This window comes from Solanum stenotomum, chromosome 6, assembly GCF_019186545.1.
Source record: "Solanum stenotomum isolate F172 chromosome 6, ASM1918654v1, whole genome shotgun sequence".
In the NCBI taxonomy this organism is placed as follows: Eukaryota; Viridiplantae; Streptophyta; class Magnoliopsida; order Solanales; family Solanaceae; genus Solanum; species Solanum stenotomum.
In genome coordinates this window covers 47,291,779-47,315,755 of record NC_064287.1, presented here as the reverse complement: position 1 = coordinate 47,315,755, position 23,977 = coordinate 47,291,779, and the positions used below count along the sequence as shown (strand labels likewise).

Below are 23,977 nucleotides of genomic sequence, written 5' to 3'. Positions count from 1 at the left end.
AAAGTTACTATAAAAATTACAGTAAAAACTATTTGTTTCTAATAATAATAATAATAATAATAAAATAAATACTACTAATAAGCAAATAACAATATATAAAAATATAAAATGAGCTATATGACCTTTTCTACTTTTTATCTACTATTAAGGATCGCTTTGGTTGGGATTTTAGGACATATTGTTTTATATTATTATATAATATAAGCTCCACAGAAAGGTGTAGTCAACTTTACTTAATAAAATATTCGGTTAGTCGTTTTATTTTTCTCATAAATAATATCTGCTTAAATTATGTTAAAATAATACATTGTAATAAGACGACAAGTAATAAGGGTATCATATATGCGTTTAAAATATTAAAATGACAAAACTTATGGCAGTAAGAAAAGAACTTATAAAATAAATAAATATATTAAATTATAAAATATATACAAATACATAACATATTTAAATTAAATATTCATCATTATATTATATTTTCCTTGTATTATTAAAATTCTTACATTACAATTTTAAATAAGCATTTGGTTATAAATTTTAAATACTTTTTATTTAATCTAAATTTTACAAAGTTGAATTTGAAAATGATCTTGGGTTTGACTAATAGATAATTGAACGTTGTCCAATTTTTCTTATCATTACTGTTATTATTCTACTATTTTATTTTTTGATTTATTACTAGTTATTTCTTGTTTCGATTATCATATTATGTTGTGGTTATTATTGTTCGCTTCACCATTATCTCTTGGATATTTTCTTCACTAATGTATTTTTTTTCTATACTTGATTTGAGTTTATTTTATTTGAATCGAGAGTCTATTAAAATCAATCCTTCCATCTTCACCAGACATATATAAACTTGCTTATGCACCACTCTTTCCTGACTATACTTGTGGAAATTACTTTGTCACTTGTTTATTTCTTTGACTAATTATACTTTTTACAAAAGGGAGAAGATGTCACTTTATTTGAAATTTATGAAGAAAAAAAAAGAGTTAAAAATATATTTGGAGCATTTTCTAAATTTGGAATCCAATTTCAAGTTGGATTTGAAAATTTATATACAGACACAAATTTGATACAAAATAAAAAATTACTCCAAATAAATAAATAAATAATTCTCACTGTCAAACACCCATAACATTACTAAATTTTTGCATTTCTTATGTTTACATTACTAATACCAAGATAACTTGTCACAGTACATTCATAATTTTATTGTTTTGACTCTAAAAAGAATTCCAATAATATTATATACTCTAAAAGGTTATCCGGTATGCGAGAATCGAGATAAAATAGAATATCTTAAAATTAAATTTGAGATTACAATTTAATCAGATATATAAACTTTGTTTTGGGATAAACTAATCCAATAATAATAATTATATAATCCAAAACAATAATCATGAAATAATTAAGTCCGCGTACCAAACGACCCAAAATCCTCACTTCTTACCCTTTTAAGTTTTAATCAACTCCTAATTCCCTACAATTAGGTCTTAATTAAGTAGAGTCCATTTGATACCATAAAAAAAGAGGTCAAAATGACTCCCCTACCCCNCCCCCCCCCCCCCCCCCCCCCCATTAGTGGCTTTTCTTTTCTTCTCCTTCTATCTTTCTCTGTATTAATATATTTTTTTCAAAAAAAATAATTATATATAACAACAACAAAAAAAAACCAGCTAAGACTTAATACAAATATTATAAACTCTTCTCTTTTTTTTTCTCCTCTCATATTGTTGTTGTATGTATCACAAAGAATTTTTTTCCTCCATATTATATATATAAAAAAATCTTCAAAATAATTAGCAAAAAAAAATTTACAAAAATAAATAAAATCAATTACAACCATAGCATAGCCATAGCCATAAAGCAATAAAGAATTGAAAAAAAAACTACATATTCATCACTTCTACACAGTTTTTTTTGTTTTTGGAAGTGTTTTGGTTTCTTCCATTGGAGAGAATTTTTCAACCGCCATTAACGGACTCGTTTGAAGATCTCTGTAATAATTCTTTCGCTTTTTTGTCATTATTTTTAGGCTTTTCTTAAATTTCAAGTAATGTAATTTAGTAGATTTTGATTAGAATTTTGAGGTGATCTATGTTGAGTTTAAGGGATTATTAGTTGATTATTGTGGTTAATTTGTTTAGATCTGTAATTATGTGTATTTTTGTTTCAGGATTTTGTATTGTTTTGTTTAATTGGAGGATTTGGAGAGCTAAATAAAAGCGTTGATTTTTTGTTTTAATTTCTACAATGGTGAAGAGATATGAAGATGTGTTGTTGTAGAGATGAGTTCTCAACTCAAACGCCCTATTGTTGTTTCTTCTCGTGGTGAACCGTAAGTTTTATTATCATCAACTGCTAAATATGTAATTTTGTGGATTAGTTTGTGTTTAATTTTGAGGTTATTAGGTTATATTTTGAAAATTGTAACGTATAATTTGGTGACCTATAATTCGAGCTGAACAGAGTAGTATTTTTTTAGTTTAGTTGCAAAATAGTAAGTTTTTCCAGATTTTGTTTTTTAGCTTGAGATTGGTTTATTTTAGAATATGTACAGATTAAGTATTGATATTGTAACTAATGTGATTGTATGAAGTGTTCAAGCTTGTAGAAAGATGTGTTCTTTTGTCATGTATTGTTATTTTTGATACTGCAGTTCTGGGCAATCTCCAATGATGGGGGGAAGTAGTGCGAACAAGCTAACAACAAACGATGCGCTTTCCTATCTAAAGTCAGTGAAGGAAATCTTTCAGGACAGAAGGGACAAGTATGATGAGTTTCTTGATGTCATGAAAGATTTCAAGTCTCAAAGGTAGAATTTTGTGTTACTTCCTCTCCCTACTTCCCCGAAAAGTAATCCTGATAGGTTAACTGCCATTGATTTAGCAATATTTGGTGCTTGATTAGTCATTTTTAAGGTTTTCCTTGGGGATGTTTGTTTGTAGAATTGATACTTCTGGTGTCATAGCGAGGGTGAAGGATTTATTCAAAGGGCATCAAACCTTAATTTTGGGTTTCAATACATTTTTGCCCAAGGGATATGAGATCACTAATCCAGAGGATGAAGCTCCAGTGAAAAAGCCAGTTGAATTTGAAGAAGCAATCAGTTTTGTAAACAAGATAAAGGTAAATCATCACGCAACTGATGAATGTTGCTTTCTGAATTAAAATTGCTTTTCTCATTTGACTAATGAGCTGCTTGCAGACTAGATTTCAGGGCGATGATTTCGTATATAAGTCGTTTCTTGATATTTTGAATTTGTATAGAAAGGAAAACAAGGCTATTGCAGAAGTTTATAATGAGGTATGTTACTCGCCAGTGCTTGACAGTTTCTTGTATATGAGTACAAAAGCAAAGCATGCATCTTTTCTAATTTATTCTGGGAATTGATTGCTTTCAAATGTCAGTACTGAGTTCGTATGCATGGTGAGGCGACTTTATGTTTTTGCAGGTCTCCTACCTTTTCCGTGGCCATGCTGATTTGCTTGAAGAGTTCACCCACTTTTTACCTGATGCCATGGCAGCAGCCCGAGCTCGTAATGCTCAAGCTCATAGGGCCCCTATCATGCGTTATGATGAGAAAAGCTCTTCGATGACTGCAGCAAGGCACATGCATGTCGAGAAGGTAGTTTCTTGATGATGATTTTCTAGAGTCTGATGTCGTTGAATATTGGCAGATAAATCAGGGTAATTTTTTTGGCTCTGTTTAGAAGGCTACTTCACTAGTTGTCCGGGAGAATGCTGTTGATCGGTCTGATCCAGAATATGAAGAAACAATGATGAGAACTGAAAGGGAAAGAAGGGAACGACAGTATGAGGATAGAGAGCTGGACAGAAAATCTGTTCATAGAGATGTTGCTGTTGACCAGTTTGAACCCAGTAAGTTTGCCTACTGATATAAATTTCTTGTTCCCACTTTTAAAAGCGATCAACTTATATAGAAATTCCTTGAAATATATTTTGTAAGCATGTAGTTTAAAAGTTGAGAAAGTTATGATTATGGGACTTTGCACATTGTTGTATGGTATATAACAATTTGGTCTGCTAAATTTGCTGGATGTATGTTTCACTTCCTATAAACATATTCTAAGTTTCTTTTTTATTAGCTTCATTAGATTTTTAAGTTCAATTCATTCGTAATCTGCTTATGTTGGAGCAGGTATGCAGGACCATGGCTTTGCTTACTGTGAGCGGGTTAAGGAAAGGTTACAGGATATGGGAGATCGAAAACAATTTTTTAAGTGCCTTAATTTCTATTGCAAGGAAGGAGTTACAAGAACACAATTACAATCCGGGGTATCGTTCTTCATTCTTTGAAATTGCTTTTCAAATGAGCTTGGTTAAATTATTGGGTTTATTTATCCTGGTTAAGAATATTAATATCCTTGAAGTGATTTCTCACTACCTTCGTCTGTAGTGAGAAATCTTGTGTATATGTGTCATTCTTTTGTTTTTAGGACAATGAATCCCAATGTTCATATATCTTCACATACATCTGAGGTCTAGACTGTCATCAACTATCAATTGCATAAATACTTTGAATCCCCCCCCCTCCCCATAAAGAAAAATGATGAAAATTCATGGAAGTATAATATGTTGCCTATACACATACTTATGAATCTTTTCTAATGAGAATGTGGTTCCACTGGCATGCCTTTGGGTTTGGCTTGACTGTATGCTTGCTTGTCAATTACATGATTCAGTTTCTTGTTTATAATGCTTCTTTAGTATCAGTAAAATTAGTAATTGGAGTGAAAATTTGTTCCTATTAGGTTAGCAGCTTACTTCAGAAACATCCAGATCTCATGGACGGATTTGATGAATTTATTTCTCATTGTGAGAGGACAGGTAATAAGCTAATGATTCGTGCTTACATTTCTGTTACACTTGCATTTCTGGGCTACTGCTGTTTGAGTTTTCTTTTCCAGATCTTAATAAGGTTTTTATCTAATTTGGAGCTTTTCTGCAGATGGATATCTTGCTGCTATTCTGAGCAAAACACGTAAGAATGATGTTAGATTTAGTTTTGAAGATATGACAATGAATACAATGGGTCTGTGTCCCCTGCGTATCCTCTAGATCTCTGACTTATCTCAATCCACTGCAGAGTCCTTATGGAGTGATGAACCCAATCCCAAGTCTGAGAAAGTAGAAGACAGGGACAAAGACCGAGATTGCGAGTGGGAAGAAAGGAATAGAGTTCGTGAGACAAGAGAAAGAGATAGACCTGAAAGACCCGTTGCCTATGCTACTAGAGATGCACAAGGGCAGAAGATGTCCCTGTATACAAGCAAGGATAAATACGCAGCAAAACCTATACATGAACTTGATCTCTCTAACTGTGACAGTTGCTCCCCAAGTTATCGGCTTCTTCCAAAGAATGTACAGATCTATTGTATAAAATTACTCTATTTTTTTTAACTACATGTATTATTGTCTTCTAAATCTTTTGCACAATGGTGCATGGATCTTATCTTACTGCAGTATCCAATTCCTTTAGCGAGTCAGAAAACAGATATTGGTGCCGAAGTATTAAATGATCACTGGGTATCCGTAACATCAGGAAGTGAGGATTACTCTTTTAAACATATGCGCAAAAACCAGTATGAAGAAAGCTTGTTCCGATGCGAAGATGACAGGTTGGAAGTTGTCTTGATGCATGTGGTCTTAAAGTCTTAACCTTCATTTTATCTAGTATATGTGAGATGAAGGGATCTCTTCTCCGCCTACCAATTATTGTATAGTTCTCCTTAATTCTCATTTGCAATTGGTGATGTTTTCATGATAATAGGTTTGAGCTGGATATGCTTTTAGAGTCTGTCAATGCAACAACAAGACGCGTTGAAGAATTGCTCAACAAGATCAATGATAATACTATTTCGAGTGATAGTCATATCCGTATTGAAGAACATTTTACTGGTAAGAGACCAATAAATAATGCTGATATTGCCATTTAAATTGTTGTTATCACAAATGCTTATGCACTGTTTTGGTATAGCTCTGAATCTAAGGTGCATTGAACGTCTTTACGGTGACCATGGGCTTGATGTTATGGATGTGTTGAGGAAGAATGCACCACTTGCCCTTCCAGTTATACTTACTCGCTTAAAGCAGAAACAAGAGGAGTGGGCGAGGTGTCGTTCTGATTTTAATAAAGTTTGGGCTGAGATTTATGCTAAGAACTATCACAAATCACTGGATCATCGTAGCTTTTATTTCAAGCAGCAGGACACAAAAAGCTTGAGCACTAAAGGTAATGTAAGATGACTTTGCTGATTTTGAACTAGTTCATTCTAATAACTAGTGGAAGTATTGAAATGAAAACGGAAGCATTAATGACGAAGAAATTCGGAAATTTAAGTAGTTCCTTACCCCAATAATGCTACTTCTTGAGTTGATTACAGAATTTTCAAGCATCTGTTATTTTGTCCCAGCAGTAGAAGCACATCTTGAATTGTTATGTAGAAGAAGATCATTTGAGAGATCATAGTGCCATTATATGGAAATGTTTCTGTGTGAACTTTGTTCTTGCCACAAGTGCTTATTTCTCACGGAACTGATGTTTTTCTTCCCCACAGCACTGCTGGCTGAGATCAAAGAAATTAGTGAAAATAAGTGCAAAGAAGATGATGTGCTGCTATCTGTTGCTGCTGGAAATGGGCAACCAATTATCACACATCTGGAGTTCGAGTATCCTGATTCTGACATCCACGAAGACCTTTATCAAATCATCAAGTATTCATGTATAGAAGTTTGTACAAGAGAACAGTTGGATAAAGTCATGAAGATTTGGACCACCTTCCTGGAACCAATATTTGGTGTTCCTCGTCAGCCTCAGGGTGAAGTGGATGGTGTAGATGTTGAAAAGGCAAAAAATCTTAATGCTAAAGATAAAACAGCAATTGAAGGGAAAAGGGTTGGTAGCCCTGCTAGTGGCTCGGGCATGAATTGCAGACAAAGCAGTTCCAGGAATGGAGATGAACTGCCTACATCTGAGCATGTAATTTCTTCCAGAGTTCAGATAGCAGATGGTGAAAATGGGTTTAAGGATGATAGCTCTCCCAATGTAAATGGTGTAATGCTGAAAATCGTAACTTCAAAGAACCTCCTTCATCATGGAAAGTCAGACGCTAATCTAAACATGGCAGATGGGGCATCTGGTCTCAGCAGAGAGGCTTTTTGTGCCGACCAGCTAGTGCTTTCAAACAGCACTACTGTGGGGGAAAGCCATGGAAGAGTCTGTATAGAAACTGCTTCAGGTTCATAGGCTGCTGCCTACTCTGTATTTCTCTTTCATTTGTGTTTTCTACACCTCTTCATAGGACTTAGTATTTGAAAAGTTGATGTACTCTTTCCATTATTAGGGCATGGTGCAGGCACTTCCAGACCTAGTGGTTCCACAATCAAACGTGAACCTGAGATAGTATCGTCTAATGACTCAAAGGTATTATGTTTTAACTTTTAGATCATTGTAACCTTCCTCTCCCCCCTCTCACCCCAGGCGTGCCCTCACTGTAACTTGTTCTCCTTGCTCAATCTCTTTTCTGTTCCTATCTAAGAAAGCCGAACAATTAGGAAATAAAATTTAGTCAGTCTTTAGATCAACCACTAGCAAAATATCCTGACGTGAATCCAAAAGAAAGAATTTTTAAGATCCTGCGGTGAACTGTGTATATATGCCTCTTGCTCCCTTGTCAGGCAGTTAAGGGTGGCAGAATTAACCCAAAATTTTACGGGTTGGGTAATATGTATTTTGCTTGGTGAGCTGATTTGGGCTGTGCCCGAAGTAATCCTTCAGAGAATAGCAACCCAGATTTACCCGTTTAGATACCCAACACGGATCAGTGAAGATGCCCTAAGTCCCTAACAGTGATGTAAGCTCCGTCTCTTTATAACTGCTTTCCAATTGGAAAATTCTAAGCTCAGCAGAGTATTCTTTCTTTAGCAGTTGACCGAAATCTCAGTTTCTGTAAACTACAATATCATGCTAATACAGTAAAAATAAATAAATTATAAAAGCTCTCCTTGGATCAAATAAAGCGGAATCTTGGAAAACAAGACATTTAAGAAAAACAAGAAGGAAAATATCTATTTAAGCTTTCAGTATATTCGTTGTTGCCCCCCATCTCTAAGCTATCCTTTTTCTCTTTCTCCTACATGATTTTAGGACGGAGGGTTCGTGGACCCAAAGGCAGAAGGTATCAAAGTTGAGAAATGTCTTGAAGAATCCGTAGGAAAATGTAAACTTGAGCGAGAAGAGGGTGAATTAACTCCAAATGGTGATTTTGAGGATAATTCTACACCATCGAGTGAAGGTGGTCAAAATGTATCGCATAGTTTAAAGGGAAGTTCAAGTAGTAAGCTGTACCAAAGTGGACATGGAGAAGAAAAAATTTGTGGTGGAGGCAGAGGATGTGAGAATGATGCTGATGAAGAAGGGGAAGCGAGTGCTCATGGGACATCAGAGGACAGTGAGAATGCTTCTGAAAATTGTGATGTTTCAGGTAGTGAGTCTGCTAATGGGGAAGGTTCTCATGAAGAGCGTGAAGAAGATGGGGACAATGATGTGAATGATAACAAGGTAGAGAGTGAAGGAGAGGTGGAAGGTACTGCTGATGCCCATGATGCTGAAGGAGATGGTGCTGTTATGCCATTTTCAGAACGCCTTCTACATACATCCAGGCCTCTAACCAAGCACGTTCCTTCTATATTTCATGTCAGGGAGAAGGAATCACGTATATTTTATGGAAATGATTCATTTTATGTGCTGTTCAGACTTCACCAGGTATGGCTATTTAATATCATGAAATATAAATTCTTCACATGATGCAACATTAACGTTTCTTCTCTTAACTACAGACATTGTATGAAAGACTACAGAAAGCAAAATCACATTCTTCATCAGCTGAACACAGATGGAGAGTCTCGAATGCAATCAACCCCACTGAATCATATTCCAGGTCACTTGAGTGATTTGTTTCCTATTCCAGTGGATTTTGATTAATCTGTACTTAATTAGACTAAGCTCCTCTTTAATGTTACAGATTCAGGAGTGCACTTTATAACCTGCTTGATGGTTCCTCTGACAATGCAAAGTTCGAGGATGACTGCCGAGCTATTATTGGGGCTCAGTCATATCTTCTCTTCACCTTAGACAAGCTGATATACAAAATTGTCAAACAGGTAAGTGCATGTGTTTTTCATTCTCTTTGTTTGGTGTATGCAGCTGTCTTGTACAATTCTAAGTTTCTGCATCTCATGCAGCTTCAGACGATTGCAACTGATGAGTTGGAAGGTAAACTTCTCCAACTATATACATATGAAATCTCAAGAAATTCTAGCACATTTTCAGATGTAGTTTACCATGAAAATGTGCGTGCCCTTCTTCATGATGAGACCATATACAGAATAGCATGTGTAAGTCTTTGCTACATCTTTGCTTCTTTTTATGTTTTGTGGCTGATATAAAACCTAGCATTCCCTTCTCTATTCAAATGTAGCATTGATAAACTACCTCCATTGCAGTCATCTAAAACAACACGTCTATCCATACAACTCATGGACTATGTTTATGATAAGCCTGAGATGTCTGCTGTTACAATGGACCCAAATTTTGCAGCTTATATGAGCAATGAACTCCTCTCTGTTATTCCTCAGAAGGAGAACCCTGGGGTGTTCTTGACAAGGTACTATATCAATAGAAGAGTACTTTCTTGACCTTTTTTATAACATACATTAATGCATGCATGCATGCTCGTATTTTGCAGAAATAAACGGAAGTCAGGAGTTAGAGATGAAACTTTTACATCTGAGGCTATGGAAGGACTTAAATTTTTTAATGGTCTAGAATGTAAGATAGCATGCAGCTCATCAAAGGTACTCTAGCTATCCTCAGAAGTCCACATACTTAAGAACCTCGTCTCTCTTGCTAACTTTGTTTTTGTGGCTTTGGATGCCTAGGTCTCTTACGTCTTAGACACTGAAGATTTCTTGATACGTTCAAGAAAAAGGCGAAGAATATTAAAGGAGAATCTTTTGTCTAATGGCCATTCAGAGTGTTTGAACAGGTCCAATAAAATACAACGTTTCCGCAGATTGCTTTCAGTTGAACATGCGCATTTTGCATAGAAAGGTAATCTACAGCTTCAATTAGTCATAGTTATAGCTCTATGACCACACAAAATGGAGAAATGAAGTCCAAAGGTAGAATTTCACACATTTTACATGGCTCTCGAAGGTGACTTTATTGCTTGTGATTTTTGTTTCGTGCTCGTATTTGTGGAAATTCAAATTTTGGACAGTGATACCATAGATTTTTCTAACTTTTCCTATTGAATAAATGATCCAGCTAACAGCTCGGAAAATTTGTAGGATGTCATTCTAAATTTTGTTCCCAGATTGATGTATATATTTTTTCCTTCTCTATAGTAAAAACACTCAAATTATCAATTCCATGATCTGTTTCTTGTTACATTTTAGTAAATCCCTTTGCTGCATTTATGTACCTTTTCTTTTTCCTGATTGGCAAAAAAATCATTTTGGCTCAACTCTCGATAAGTGAAACGTGACGAGTATTTTTGGATGGAAGGAGTATTAAGTTTATACAAAAGGGTCAATAATTGAGTCTTGTAGGAAAGATCTTCAATTAGATAGATTAATAGATGGCAAAATAAAATCTTTCTTCATGTTGTGTTTCATTTATTCAGCTTATTTAAATGAACACATTTGAAATGCTTACTTATATCTCAAGTATCCTTTGTCATGCAGATTGGATTCTTTTAAGAGAAACACTTGTGTATATATACGTAATAAGAAACATTTTAACAAAAAAAGTGATAAGAGTATTCAGTTTACAAAATATATCAAGATTTTTTTTCATAAAACGTATCAGAAATTTTGCTCAACCGTTGAAAAATATTTGTTCAAGACTTTGCTCGAGACTTCTAAAAAATATAAAAGAAATATATTTTAGGAAAGGTGGACTGATCCAACATAGTTCGGGATTGGGTTGGATCGATCATTTTATGACCCGTCATCATAGTGAGTTAGTTCAACTCGTCAAATTCCAAAGCTTGTGTGGGCTAGGTCGACTACAACAACATATGATGGTGAAACTCATGATCTATATTGAATCATTGGGATATATAGGATTTTTCACCCTAACAGAGAGGTTTGGGACTAAAGCTTTGAGTATGAAAAAATCGTGCTAGGGAATGTTTCCACTTAAATAGGCCTACACGAATTGAGATTAATTAGTCAACACTTTAATATAAAATATTGAACATCGCGTTAGAAACAAAAAAGAAGAAATGATAGAGATGGATAAAATTCCTCTAGCTTGAACTAGGGGTTTAAGATTTGAGTCTTGAGTTTGAAAAAAATCATGCTAGTAAATACTTACTCTTAAATAGACCTTGTGTGATGGAAATCTGAATTAATTTGAGCCCCATATGAATTCTGGATATGGGTGTCAATTATAAAAATCAATCGAACTGATAGTTGTGTTTTTCCAAGAAAAATCTCAGGTTAATATATTAATAACCATACAAAAAAAAAAAATTGGGTAGGTTTTTAAATTTTATTTTATTAAAAATATCAAACAAAACAAATGTTTATATAAAAAAAATATTTTTTATAGTAAATTTAAATAAAAAATATCAAAATTTTGACGTTGAATGGTGGGGTGAATTTAACTAGAAACAATTATAAAGCTTTATATGGAATTGGTAAAAAATACCATTTACATAGTGATATACATTTTGGCTAAAATCCTGATTAATCTACAAATAACAAATTGCTTCTTGTTATGGAATATACAACAATCACATTTTGTAAAAGCGAGTCATATACCATTCTGTCTAAGTCTATGTTGCTACTCCCAGAAAAAAAGTAAAAAAGGACAATCCTCCAAGCAAATCGGAGGACAATCAACTTCAATGTGTAATTTAGGGGATTACTTTCCTCTCCTCTGCATCAAATGTAGGATTCTTCATTCCTGTGCCATGTGTTTCTACTTCTACTGAGAAAATCACCCTTTTACATTGAATCTATACTTCATTTCCGCACCGCGTTCATTCTACCAAGTGTCGATACTCCTTACTAGAGATGTATACAGCTAATACTTCTGATGGGAAAATAATGATTTTCTATTGAGATGCTGTCGCTAGATTCTTGCTCTGAGCAATCTCTTTATAGCAACGGCAGAGCCTGGCTCAGTTAAATTCAAACCCATTCTGAAAATGGTTCTAGACCAGTAAAATTCAGGACAGTGAGATAAATCAGTATCACGGAAAGAAGACGAATATGAGTCTACTTTGCAAGGGTAAAGAGTTGGGAGTTGATAAGAACTTTAAGCTGTGTGAATCATAAAGATCATGGATGAACCATCAATCGATATGCTGGTGACAACTGAGAAATTCACTAACTGTCGACAGAAACTAAATTGATCAAGTTCTATTTTTCTCAAGGAACAGTGGCTATTGTTACCTGCCTTTGAGATTGACTTCTTAAGGAGATGATGAATTTTTGTTTGAATATTATCCTGCTAATTCACTTATTGGTGGCCGGTCCATTACGCTAGAGGCACTCTTGGCATTGATTTGCAGCAGTGGATCTATATCAGGCAATTTGGGAACCTGTAATCATGCAGAGTAGCAAAATGAAACAGGAAAAAAACTATTAAAAAAAAGAAATGAAATGAAAAACAGAAAATAATCACCGAAAATAGGAAACTTAGCTTAAGTTAGGATGGTCTGTCTTTCTTTAATAATATAGGTTGGTGCCTAGAGGTGTGCCCATTAAACTTTGTAATACTCAGTTCTCAACTTGAATAGTAATTATTTAATTGCAAACAAGAGAGAGAGAGAGAGAAGATTGACTGCAAATGGCGGCCCAAGAAAATGCAAGCACTAGTGCAATATCGATTCCTTAAATTAGAGCAAGCAAGAGATGGATAGTCTTTAATAACATGCATACCTGAGCTAACAAATCAATCGTTCTCCGTAGAAGGCGAGCCAAATCTCCTTCATCCATTGCACAGTCCATCATAATCTCTTTCCATGTAAGACCAGAAGCCCAGGCTTCAACCATGCCAGTGAATTGGCTATCCAAACAGCAAGGAATCTGTAAATAATTTGTTTCACATTAATAAAGTCCAAAGCCTACTTGGAACAAATCATAAAGCGGGCTCCAATCCAACTTGAAAACTCACATTTACTCCATGCTTTTCCTGAAGCTCTAGAAGTGAGCTTTTTTGTTCTTCCAGTAAGTCAATGATATTCAAGACAGTGGTAGAGGGCTCATAAACAAAACTGCAGACAGAAGATGTTTATCAGAGTTTTCCTTTTCAACACGGAGGTTTATAAAACATTGGCGATCAAGTAGAAGCCAACTATGATGAACTAATACTAGAAGTTCACTAAATAATTGCTTCGATTTCTGCAATTCTTATTTAAAATACCTAGTGGACCAAAAGGAATACAAAGCGATGGCAAGAACTCAGCATTAAATTCTGGATTAAATGAAGCCGTAAGCAGTTGTCTCAGAGGAATTGCACCCAAATTTTTAAATGGTAAAACAGATAAGAACCTCTTTATTTCAAAAACCCAAAAATATTTCTGCTTCATATAGTACCTACCACAATACAACTATCCAGCTATCAAATAGAGCAACCAATCTCCAAACTCCAGATAGTCTTGAGGTCAAGCACAAGTAAAACAACATGGCATCTAAAATATGGTTCACCTTCTTATCCAACAAAAATTCTGGAAATCACCGGGACACAAGTTACACAACAGAGAGAAGCAAGTGTAATTCAAACTAGAGTGTAGTAAAAGAAAAATACTGTCTCTTCCGTAAGATGGATCTGGGTACTTTTTTTTTCCAACCATTTCAACTATTAATTAGATTATATTGCATGAAACTTCAAATCAAATCTCAGCAAATGGAATTATTTCTAAAAGGAAATCAGAATAAGTTGTTTTTACTCCGCGAGAATTTGCCACACTAGATTTCAGCTGGATATTCAAACTCCTACTTAATATAATCTTTCAAGACAGCATCAGATTCATAAGAAATACTTGACATTAACGAAACGACAGCCGCATCAGGGATATGAACAGATCACCTACGACCTGCAGTCTGTGCAAGTTCATATATGGGTATTGAAGCCTATGCTGAATCAGGCGGCCCCATTAAGATCATAGGCAGGTTTAGGTTGTTAGTCTGGAAACCAACTTCGCCAAACCTCTGCACTTTCTTCTTTTTGTGTATAACCCATCTATTCCTTTTTAACTCTAACATGACACTATCCTGCTTTATGCCTTCTCAGGGGGCAAGATAAAAGCAACTTATTGTGGATCCCTCTACCCAGGATATAAGAGGAAGGACCGGAGGGAAAGGGAAATGCTAAAGACAAAGAACAGCAGTAGCCACCATTTTCTTAATAAGACAAGTCCTTTATTTACAAGGTGGAGGAAAATTCTTATGGGAAGGCATATGCAAGAGCTAGTGAACCTACACAGTCACACAAAAATATAAAGGCGCTCCCAGAAAATATGGAGTTGATACCAGACTGATAGTACTCTCCACCTTGAGGACAAAGATTCTACCTGTTATTTTTCCAGGGCCGAAGCCTAATGCCTTCAGAAACTAGACTACCAAGAACTGCAGCAAGCTGTGCAGGTTTTAGGTTCAGCAACAATTTATTTCGAAGAACCATTGCAAGCCAAAGTTCATTTTCTCCTCGAATTGCAGCTGCAGTTTCACCTAGGGGGAAAATGACATGTGTATTGATATCCAATGCTCTACTTTCATGTATAACATTGCTGACCTGCCAGACATTGAGGATGAGTTAGTTCTCTGCTTTTTGGTAAAAAAACAACCTAACTAAGGGATTCAATCTCAACTGGAAAACTGTCTCAAGAAAGTCACCAGACCAAGTAAAATAACAATGAGTCATGGATGCTTAATGCAGTTTCCAGAGTATATTCTATTTTGAAAAAAATTATCAACAAAGAATTACTAGTTCAGTTATCCAGCTAGGCAACATCACAAAAATGTCCTCTCAATCCTTTTCCTTATAATGCAGACCACCCATTTCATTTCATATGACCCTTTTTGACTAGATATGGAGTTTGAGATCTTAATTTGACTTTCTATAGCATAGTCATGATAGTGGAAGAAAAATGAAATTTAGTTTGATAGAGAAATCACCACATCAAAAGTTTAAAGTAGGGATTACTTTAATGAATCTGAATTCTTGAGATTATAAAAATTGTACAAAAATTTATTGGCGTCAACATTTCAGAAGTACCAAAATGGGAAGTGTCATATAATTTTAGAGTGGAGGTTTGCGAAAGAGAATGCTGCTTCCCAAAAGATTTCCCCAAAGACTACAGAAATACACAGTTCACTGAAGTAAACTATTCATTCTTTCCTGATAATTAGCAAACATTTCTAAACTTCCAATCAAAAAGTTAATCTCCAAGCAAATCCCCAGAAAATGATGAAGGAGACCAACAAGAATAAGTTCTTAAAAATAATACTATGATAACTTCTTCTCTTTCTATTTGGGTCAAGGATGGTCTTAAAGAATGGTGTTTAAGAACATAGGAGAATAGTACGCACGCTTGAGGATAAAACAGATTTTATACAATAGAAGAGCCTGAATATTCAATCATGTCCGATATGAGGATCCTGTAGCAGACATAATTGGCTAAGGATGAAAAGTTGCACAACTACAAAGAGTATAATCAATGGCATGTGACAAGAAGATAAGCAGTAATATACCTGCAGAAATTCCTTCCAACCAGTTGGCTCAATCTGCTCTATACGGCCAATCAAACGCTTCGACCTAACCTTCAACCGGCGAATCTTTTCCTCAGTGAACTTAGCTGAGTCAATTATCTTCTGATACTGTTTAAAGCCCTCTGTACGAGCTATCCTTTTTTTCCAACGAGAGACCTTATTCCTTTGGCTCTTGTAGCATTCTACTGCATCATTGTATGCTTGAGATAATTGCAAGACCTGATAATACATCAGCAAAAAGATTTATGAAGTGTACAAGTTAGGCTCAATATTTTGATGTCTCATGTGATTTAAGACCTAAAAAGAAAGTAAATCATATATCATGTGACGCTAGTTATTTTATGACATGCTATGCTTTTGTAAGTAGATGTGTGCAAGAGAGAGACACAGATAAGTGATTCTGAAGACCTATAAGTCAATTATAAGTATCACACTTTAAGCATTTTTCTTTTGAGAATGGCAACTTTTGTATATATCAACAGCACAAACAGCGTGCTGAAAGTCCCTACACAGAGTTGAAAAAAAAAAAAGACAGAAACTAAACATGCCTTGTTCAAGGATTCCATAATTTCTAGTATGGACCATCATTGTTTACACTTGGAAGTATAAATCTTCAGTTTTAAGAAACGATGTCAAAGGTTATCACAGAAAGATGTTTTCAACGGTGGCTGTATGTCACATAATCACCCATGGCAGCTGATCTTCGGGACCAGCAAGTCTATGTTAGTGTTCATTAGTTCTTATCACTGGAACTTGCAAAATAAATAATGATGAGAGTAACACAAGGAACAATATAAACAGCGGTCCTAATTCCAAGCATTAAAAAGTTCAACCAAAAGAACCACAGGTTGTCCTTACTTCCAATGGCAATTCACCAAGAAAAACTAATTGCTGCATACACAGTAGCAACTCTAACCAGAGTACTACACGTGGGCGAAATCTCGAATGGAGAACACTAAATATGCAAATACCATCAATAAAGCAAAAGACAATTATTCTTGCATACTCTTTATAGTGAGCAATCCTAAACACAGGAATAAATATATATGAGGTCCTTATGACTCCAGATACGAATATCTATTGGCCAAGAACAAGAAAATTTTACTTTTTAATAAAAGATTATGCTAAACGGAAGATCAGCGTATTTGACTGTTTCTCCATCATCCCTCCTTCCCACATCCACCCTTAACCCCCACCCCGCGGACCCAAAATAAACATGAAATGCAAAAGCAGATGCTAACAATTATCAACTTGAGGAGGAAATGCCCATATTAGATAAAAACCATTCAACAAAAGAAAAACAATCACACCCGAAAATGAAGTTGATTGACAGGGTACCTCATCATCTTCAGATAGACTACTCAAGACTGGAACATTTAAACTCCAAGACCATGTCTCCAAAGAACCTTCCATACACCATAGACCTCCAAGTTCAGACACAGCTAACTTCTGCCACTGCATATCTGCCTTATCAAGAAGCTCAGCCATAATTTCACGAGGTAAGGCGTCAGCAAGAGTTAAGGCAGCATTTGGAAAGCCTGTTCTGTAAACCGTTCTAATCCACTTCTCTGTGAAAAGATACCAAGAGTTATCTGAACCAAGAGCCACATGATAAGACGGTTTAACATCTTCACCTCCATTATCACCAAGTTCAAAATTTTCCACTGCTGTCTTTAATGCAAAGGCCTCATTGTCCAACACCTGAAAAGAAGAAGGATTACACATTCCCACTACTGTACAGTAGGTAACCGAAGAAAGAATTTTTTCTTTAATAGGAAACTGCAGTAGTATAATCACAAACAGCTTTAAGAGGACTAGAAATTTGCATAGCAACTCGAACCATAAAAATCTTATATGGAATATGTAAGAAATATAGGAGAAAAATATATTGAATTGTGTATTCTACATTATTACACTTAGCCTATTAATAGACACTACATTACAGTCCTTTTCCATGTAGGACACTTTAAACCATCCTACAACACTCCCCTTCAAGCTGGTGCATACAAGTCATATGGTCCGAGCTTGTTACAGATAACTAATACGAGAACCGAAGAGGAACTTGGTGAAAATATTTGCAAGCTGATCACTTGATTTCACAAATTTTGTAACAATATCTCATGAGAGTATCTTATCGACACAACATTACAATCCTATTCCACGTAGGACACTATATACAATACTATTCTTAATCCTTTTCAAACAGAATGCACTATAATAATGACCATTTATTCCCTCAATTTGAAGGAGAATGCATAAGGCATAAACCAAATGACTTGGAAGATATGAAAGAGAGAAAGAGGGACTCTTTCAACAACAAGATATTTAGCACCATAGAGTCTAAGATAAACTCCAACTAGTTTGGGATAGGAATAGTTGATTGATTGATTGACCGGTTGATCTTAGACAAAGAATTAAGATTAGATAATATGATGGCAACATGATCCCCCACACTCAAGTCAGAATAGGAGAACATGGTAGAAAAATCAAAAGCTTTACAAACATGGCAAACTGCAGGGAATTATATAATATAGTAAACATGTCGCCTATTAGCTTTAACAACAAAGAGCAAGAACTGCATTAAGGTCTTAACAAAGCTTGCTACTAGTTGCAATTGAGCAAAGCACCTACAACATAGCTTTCTACTGTATGCAACAAGGCGTTTGCAGATCAAATGCTGAATATACAAGTTAATTGCATCTTTGGAGGTAGAAGTAAACATGTACTTGTTGATGACACAAAGGCTTCCATACTAACTAGTATTAAACTAAAAAAAAAGGGGTCACATAAAATGCTTACCATACTTTTAAGCTTTTCAGTATTCAAAGTATCAACCTTCCCCAGATAAACAGCAGCAACTAAATGTTGTACCCCGTCACTGTCGGTGTAGTGCAAAGACATGAATGGAAGGTGTCCATCTCCTATCTCCTTTAACAAAGGTTTCAACGAGGACACTCTTTCCAGCTCCATTTTTCTTCGGAGTTCAGTTCGAAGACGCTTTTCAACCTGGAAAAGGTAGGCACAATGACCACCATTAGAATGTTTTCAGTATGCTTTTAAAATTACTGGAGCTGGAGGAAATCGTGGTTGAAAACAGCGTAGGACATGCTGAAAACTAGATTACTTTTCAACAGGATGCCAACTAGAAATGACAAAAGATCCTTTTTCAATTATCGTGCTTCCAGAAACTGAAGCATACAGGCCAGTGTAACTAGAAAGCCATCCTTTGGATAAATAACAACAACATACCCAGTGCGATCCCACAAGTAAGTACTAGGGAGAGTGGGGTGCACACAGACCTTACCCTACCTTTAGACAAAGAACCTTGAAAGAATATTTAAAAAAAGAAAGCTAATAGTTTATACTGAATAATTAGGTAGAAGTATTTTCACCATACAAACTGGCACTCTACAGGCTTTTCAGGTCAGAAAGTAAACCTTTTTATCTGATAAGCAATGAAAAAGAATGTTCATTTGCCAGGAAAAAAACTGTCTAATTTGAGGCAATAAAAGATCAAGAGCAACAGTAATGAAATTACTCTTAATTCTTCCTCGAGTTCAGCAATCTCCTGATATGCTGACTGTGTTAAGAGCTTCTGGCTCTTTCTAGCAATCGCTTCCTCACTGATTTCTGAAGTAAGTGTCTCTATTTCCTTTTCTATTCTAGCAAGCTCCTCTTTTGCAGCAAGCATGACATTGCTTCCAACATAATTACCAAAACTCTGTTCAATTAACTTCCTTGCTTCTTCTAAAGTCCGTCCTGCTCGTGTGACTTTTATCTCATCTAGCCCAGTTGATCTACGGGTAACTTTGGCCCCCTGGAGAATAAGAAGACATAATATCGTGAAATTAAAAATAAAATGAGTCAAGGAGGCTCAGGTTGAAGTACGTACCGCTACGAGATTAAGCACCATTCCATAGGAGGCGGTAAATTGTGAAACAAGAGGTTGAAGCCCAGAAAAAAGAACTTTGCAGCACTCCTCAGGCCCTTCATAAGGAGTCTGAACAAGAACCACGTGACCCTTTTCATCAATACCTCTACGACCAGCACGCCCAGCCATTTGGAATAATTCATTTGAGCTTAACTGGATTCGTCCACTATCGCCCCTTTTGCTGAGAGATGAAATGACAGCTGTTCTAGCAGGCATATTGATGCCAGCAGCAAGTGTTTCGGTAGCAAAGACAACCTTAACTAGACCTCGCTGAAATAACTCTTCAATGAATGATTTCCAAAGGGGGAGACAGCCAGCATGATGTGCAGCTACTCCTCGGCGGAGGCCTTTCACTGCAGACACACGCACAGCATCAGGGTATTGAATACGGAACCTCTTGAGTGCCAGTTCAACTTCACTCGTTTCACACTCATCCAGTAACCTGCAGTCTTCAAGATATTGGACAGCTGCATCACATCCTTTCCTGCTAAAGATGAACCAAACTGCTGGAAGCATATCCCTTGCCTTTAGATGCCACAGTGTGTCTATAATTTGAGGTACCTGAGAATATGACTTTGTAACTAAACTTTTTGAAGATAGTAATATCTATCAGTTATTTGTCAGGAAAATTTCAGGATATAAGTTATATTAACAGTTTTCTATGAAAATGACAATCTTTTAATAATTTTGGTAAAAACGATAATGCTGCAACAAATTATCTACAAAAAGGGGCAATAACATTGTAAAACAAAAGTTCAGACTGAATAAGCTTCTATGCATACCTGTGAGCGTCGAATATTACTTATATCATTCTTTGAAAGGGGACGAACAGCATTTTCATGTCTTCTTGATTTTCTTCTTTTAGATCCCTCCTCCCTGTATAGTTCACTGCCGGATTCATCATACTGTAAGTAGTTGAGTGAAAGTTTTCTGCACAGTCAGACCAAGGTAATTAAAAATGAGAACTTCAGCACCTTCTTGGGTAAGTAATTCATACTTGTCCTCCAAATACTATCGAAAACATTTCACACCACTATGATTTGTTTTTCAACATGCCGCCACAGGTTTTTTCTTTTTCAGCCAATCCATCATATGTAGCTGAAATATAGTTCTTGGAAAATTTGTAGATACAATCTTTTGAACTTCAAAATGTATGTGGCATGCTTCAACAACATATAAGTTATTTAGTTATATGCTGTGAAAAGAGAGAACAGGGGCTCAAACTCTTAAACTGAATGAACTAGTACCTGGGAATCAGTAGTTTACCAAGATATTGATTTTTGAATCATGCATATATTATGACCTTTGAAAAATATTATCACAAGTAAAGCAATACATGCTACAAGTCATTCCAATGTTACAAAGGAAATCAAGTGCAAATTCAGTGAGTGCTATAAGTTCCAGAAACAAAACATTATGCATGACATTGACACTGATAAACATAAGACGAGAAGATCAATGAAAGAGTTAAGGGGAAAATCCTACCTATTCATGCTTGTTCCTTTGTCATCAAGAAGAGGTAATAGAGCTGTCTTTGTGGAGAAGTGCCAAGTCAATGGAACTGGACGCTTGGTTGATGTTACCAACTCCGTCCTACCATGAATCTTGAAAGATCGTCAAATTAGAGAAGTGAACATACAATCTGTTCTTTCTTGTCATTAGATTAAGTGGTGTGTTTGGATTAGCTTTTTTTAAGTAGCTTATAAGCTAAAAGCTAAAAGCCATAAGATGGCCACACCCAACTTGTGGTTTTTAGCTTATTTTTGAAATTTTTGGCCTAAAAGTAAGTGCTTATAAGCATTTTTTGTCTTTCCCAAACACCTCCTAAATTAAAAAAAGAGCTTAAAAGCCAAAAGCTACTTAAAATAAGCCAATCCAAACACCCTCTAACTTTCACTATGAGGACAAATTCATCTTTTTAGCTTCTACTACTATGAATGAAGAAGAAAAAGACACTCCAGCCCAAAAGAACTTCAATCTGAATAGTACAACTTGGAGACAGCAACAAAATTAAAGGACCGGAGAAGCATTTAACAGATAGGCTTCAGTGTATATATAAGCAATAGATATAGATGAATATAACTTTTGGTGCAATCAGAATTTGTTCACTGCAATACCTGACCAATCCATCCAGCCAACTCATCTGGATTAGCAACAGTCGCTGAAAGACATATAAGTTGAACTTCCTTTGGGCAATAAATAACCTTAAACACAGAAAGAGGGGAGTAAATATAGAAAATTGGTACTGAGGCTGCTGACAAATTGAGATGTAAAGAACTTGCACATTCAAAAGACACATACTATTTCTTCCCAAACAGTACCCCGAGATATGTCACTTAAATAGTGAACTTCATCCAAAACAATTACATCAACATGAAGAAGACCACCATCTGAGGAAGCAATTCCTACGCTGCAGAGTGAAGTGTAATGCCGTAGTAAATTTAGGAATGAATAAAACAAGTAAATAAGTAGAAGAAAAGTCTGACAGTTTCTTTATCCTTCAAACTCTTTTTTCTAACTTTTAAGCGAAGCCATGTTTTCTTTGTTGACTGCTTGCTTAGCAGACATATTGCACAAATTATAAATCTAGAACTCAATAACAGTTTTATAGATACATAGCCAACTTTGTTTGAGTCTTTGAAATTTCTATATAAGAAAGTTAAACCAGATTGTCACATGCAAAAAGCTTTTTCTCTTTCCAAGCAAGCAGCATGCTATTAAACTCAGTTTCTAGTAACTAAAATGCAACAGTATATAAACCCATTGAAATGTACCTCTGGTACAGCATATTGCGCAAAATCTCAGTTGTCATAATTAAAATCTGAGCATCTCTATTAACAGCTGAATCTCCCGTGAGAAGCCCCACATTACTTTCACCAAATGTCTCACTGTAAAGTACCACAAAATAAACATAAATACTCTATAGTGGGAAACATGATAAATTTTGACAAGAGGCAAATCATATAAAACATGAAATAGTAGAAGATAGGGAGTATATTTTAGAAACACTCATACCAAAATTCTCGAAATTTCTGATTAGATAAAGCCTTTAGAGGAGTAGTATAGAATAGTCTCCTTCCTCTAGCTACTGTAGCAACTGCAGCAGCTTCAGCAATCAAAGTTTTGCCGCTACTTGTAGGCGCAGACACCACAACAGATGAACCTCTCAAAAAAGCTTGAATCGACAATCGCTACAAAATTTCGCACAAAATATCAACATAATTAGAAAATGAAAATAAACAACAAAATTGATTATTTCTACTTTAAGCAAGGAAAAATAAAACAAAAACTAACCTGAAATTTGTCAATTCGAAAAGAGTAAATAGAAGCAAGTTCATTCACATCAATAATTCCATCACCAAACTCTCTAACTTCATTCCTCAGCTTCTCAACTCTCTGCCTTCTCGATTCCTCAATGTTAAATATTTCACAACTAACGGAACTTTCCAGTTCATCTTCGCTGTCTTCGCCTCCATCTGAAACCTCCGCATAAACGTCGTCGTACTCTTCCGCTGCTTCTTCATCATCATCATCTTCGTCATCTTCGTCTTCATCTTCATCTTCGTCTTCGTCTTGAGACTCCGCCGGAAAAATTGAGCTCGGAAATTTGTAGAAGATTCTAGATGTAGAAGTGAACGGATTCTTCTGGATTGACTTGACGGAGCAGAATCGTAGGGTTTGTATGTGAAGAAGTGGAAATGGAGAGCGACTGGTTATGGAGTTTGAAGGAGAAAGTGAAGGGAAGAGGATAGGGAGTGTGGTCATGGCGGGAGAGAATTGTCAATTGTATAATTTGTATAAGAGAATAAAAGATTTTTATTCCTAAAGGTTACGTGCCATAAAACGGCATCGTATAGAAAAATATCAAGGAACAGTAATCATTTCGAATACAACAATAATATTTCAATTTGACACATAGTCCTTGTGACAAAGTGTGAGGGTGTCACAATGTATATATTATTAGGATAATAAAGAACATATATGATAGAATCAGTTCTTAGTCATTTCCTATTTGCGTTGGTGATGAATGAGTTGATGTGATTTATTTAAGAGGAAGTTTTACGGTATATGTTATTTGCGGATGATATAGTATTGATGAATGAGATATGAGACAAAGTTAATGTTAGGTTTGAGGTTTGGAGATAGACTCTGGAGTCTAAAGGATTCTGATTGAACAAGATCAAAATGAAATATTTTGACTAAAAGTTTAGTGTTGCATGGGATAAAGC

General features: G+C 35.5%; 2 protein-coding genes across 5 annotated transcripts; one reads left to right on the top strand and one right to left on the bottom strand.

Moving 5' to 3' along the window:
- Positions 1 to 1,805: 1,805 nt before the first annotated feature.
- On the top strand, positions 1,806 to 10,481 carry LOC125867824 (paired amphipathic helix protein Sin3-like 4). Of its 2 annotated transcripts, none has more exons than XM_049548406.1 (23): positions 1,806 to 2,005; positions 2,183 to 2,344; positions 2,666 to 2,821; positions 2,955 to 3,135; positions 3,215 to 3,313; positions 3,462 to 3,635; positions 3,724 to 3,889; positions 4,170 to 4,306; positions 4,783 to 4,858; positions 4,980 to 5,012; positions 5,118 to 5,392; positions 5,495 to 5,649; positions 5,802 to 5,929; positions 6,009 to 6,263; positions 6,589 to 7,269; positions 7,375 to 7,454; positions 8,178 to 8,795; positions 8,870 to 8,970; positions 9,055 to 9,193; positions 9,275 to 9,427; positions 9,536 to 9,696; positions 9,778 to 9,886; positions 9,971 to 10,481. In XM_049548406.1, exons 2-23 carry the CDS (start codon positions 2,295 to 2,297, stop codon positions 10,136 to 10,138), a joined length of 4,095 nt encoding a protein of 1,364 aa, XP_049404363.1. In that variant the 5' UTR covers positions 1,806 to 2,005; positions 2,183 to 2,294; the 3' UTR covers positions 10,139 to 10,481. The 2 variants fall into 2 exon arrangements, with proteins under 2 accessions (XP_049404363.1, XP_049404362.1); XM_049548405.1 differs by having other exon boundaries at positions 3,721 to 3,889.
- Positions 10,482 to 11,979: 1,498 nt separating this feature from the next.
- On the bottom strand, positions 11,980 to 23,531 carry LOC125867828 (DExH-box ATP-dependent RNA helicase DExH15 chloroplastic). Of its 3 annotated transcripts, none has more exons than XR_007446676.1 (17): positions 23,043 to 23,531; positions 22,764 to 22,939; positions 22,523 to 22,636; positions 22,050 to 22,158; positions 21,866 to 21,952; positions 21,234 to 21,352; positions 20,531 to 20,678; positions 19,710 to 20,309; positions 19,356 to 19,634; positions 18,617 to 18,823; positions 17,156 to 17,518; positions 15,800 to 16,036; positions 14,620 to 14,840; positions 13,221 to 13,320; positions 12,986 to 13,132; positions 12,497 to 12,645; positions 11,980 to 12,255 (listed from the first exon to the last, which is right to left on the bottom strand). XR_007446676.1 is itself a non-coding variant. In XM_049548411.1 (16 exons), the coding sequence occupies exons 1-16, from the start codon at positions 23,511 to 23,513 to the stop codon at positions 12,547 to 12,549; spliced, it is 3,477 nt and encodes a 1,158-aa protein (XP_049404368.1). In that variant the 5' UTR covers positions 23,514 to 23,531; the 3' UTR covers positions 12,442 to 12,546. The 3 variants fall into 3 exon arrangements, 1 of the variants encoding a protein (XP_049404368.1); XR_007446677.1 differs by having other exon boundaries at positions 12,199 to 12,217; XM_049548411.1 differs by lacking the exon at positions 11,980 to 12,255 and having other exon boundaries at positions 12,442 to 12,645.
- Positions 23,532 to 23,977: the final 446 nt, after the last annotated feature.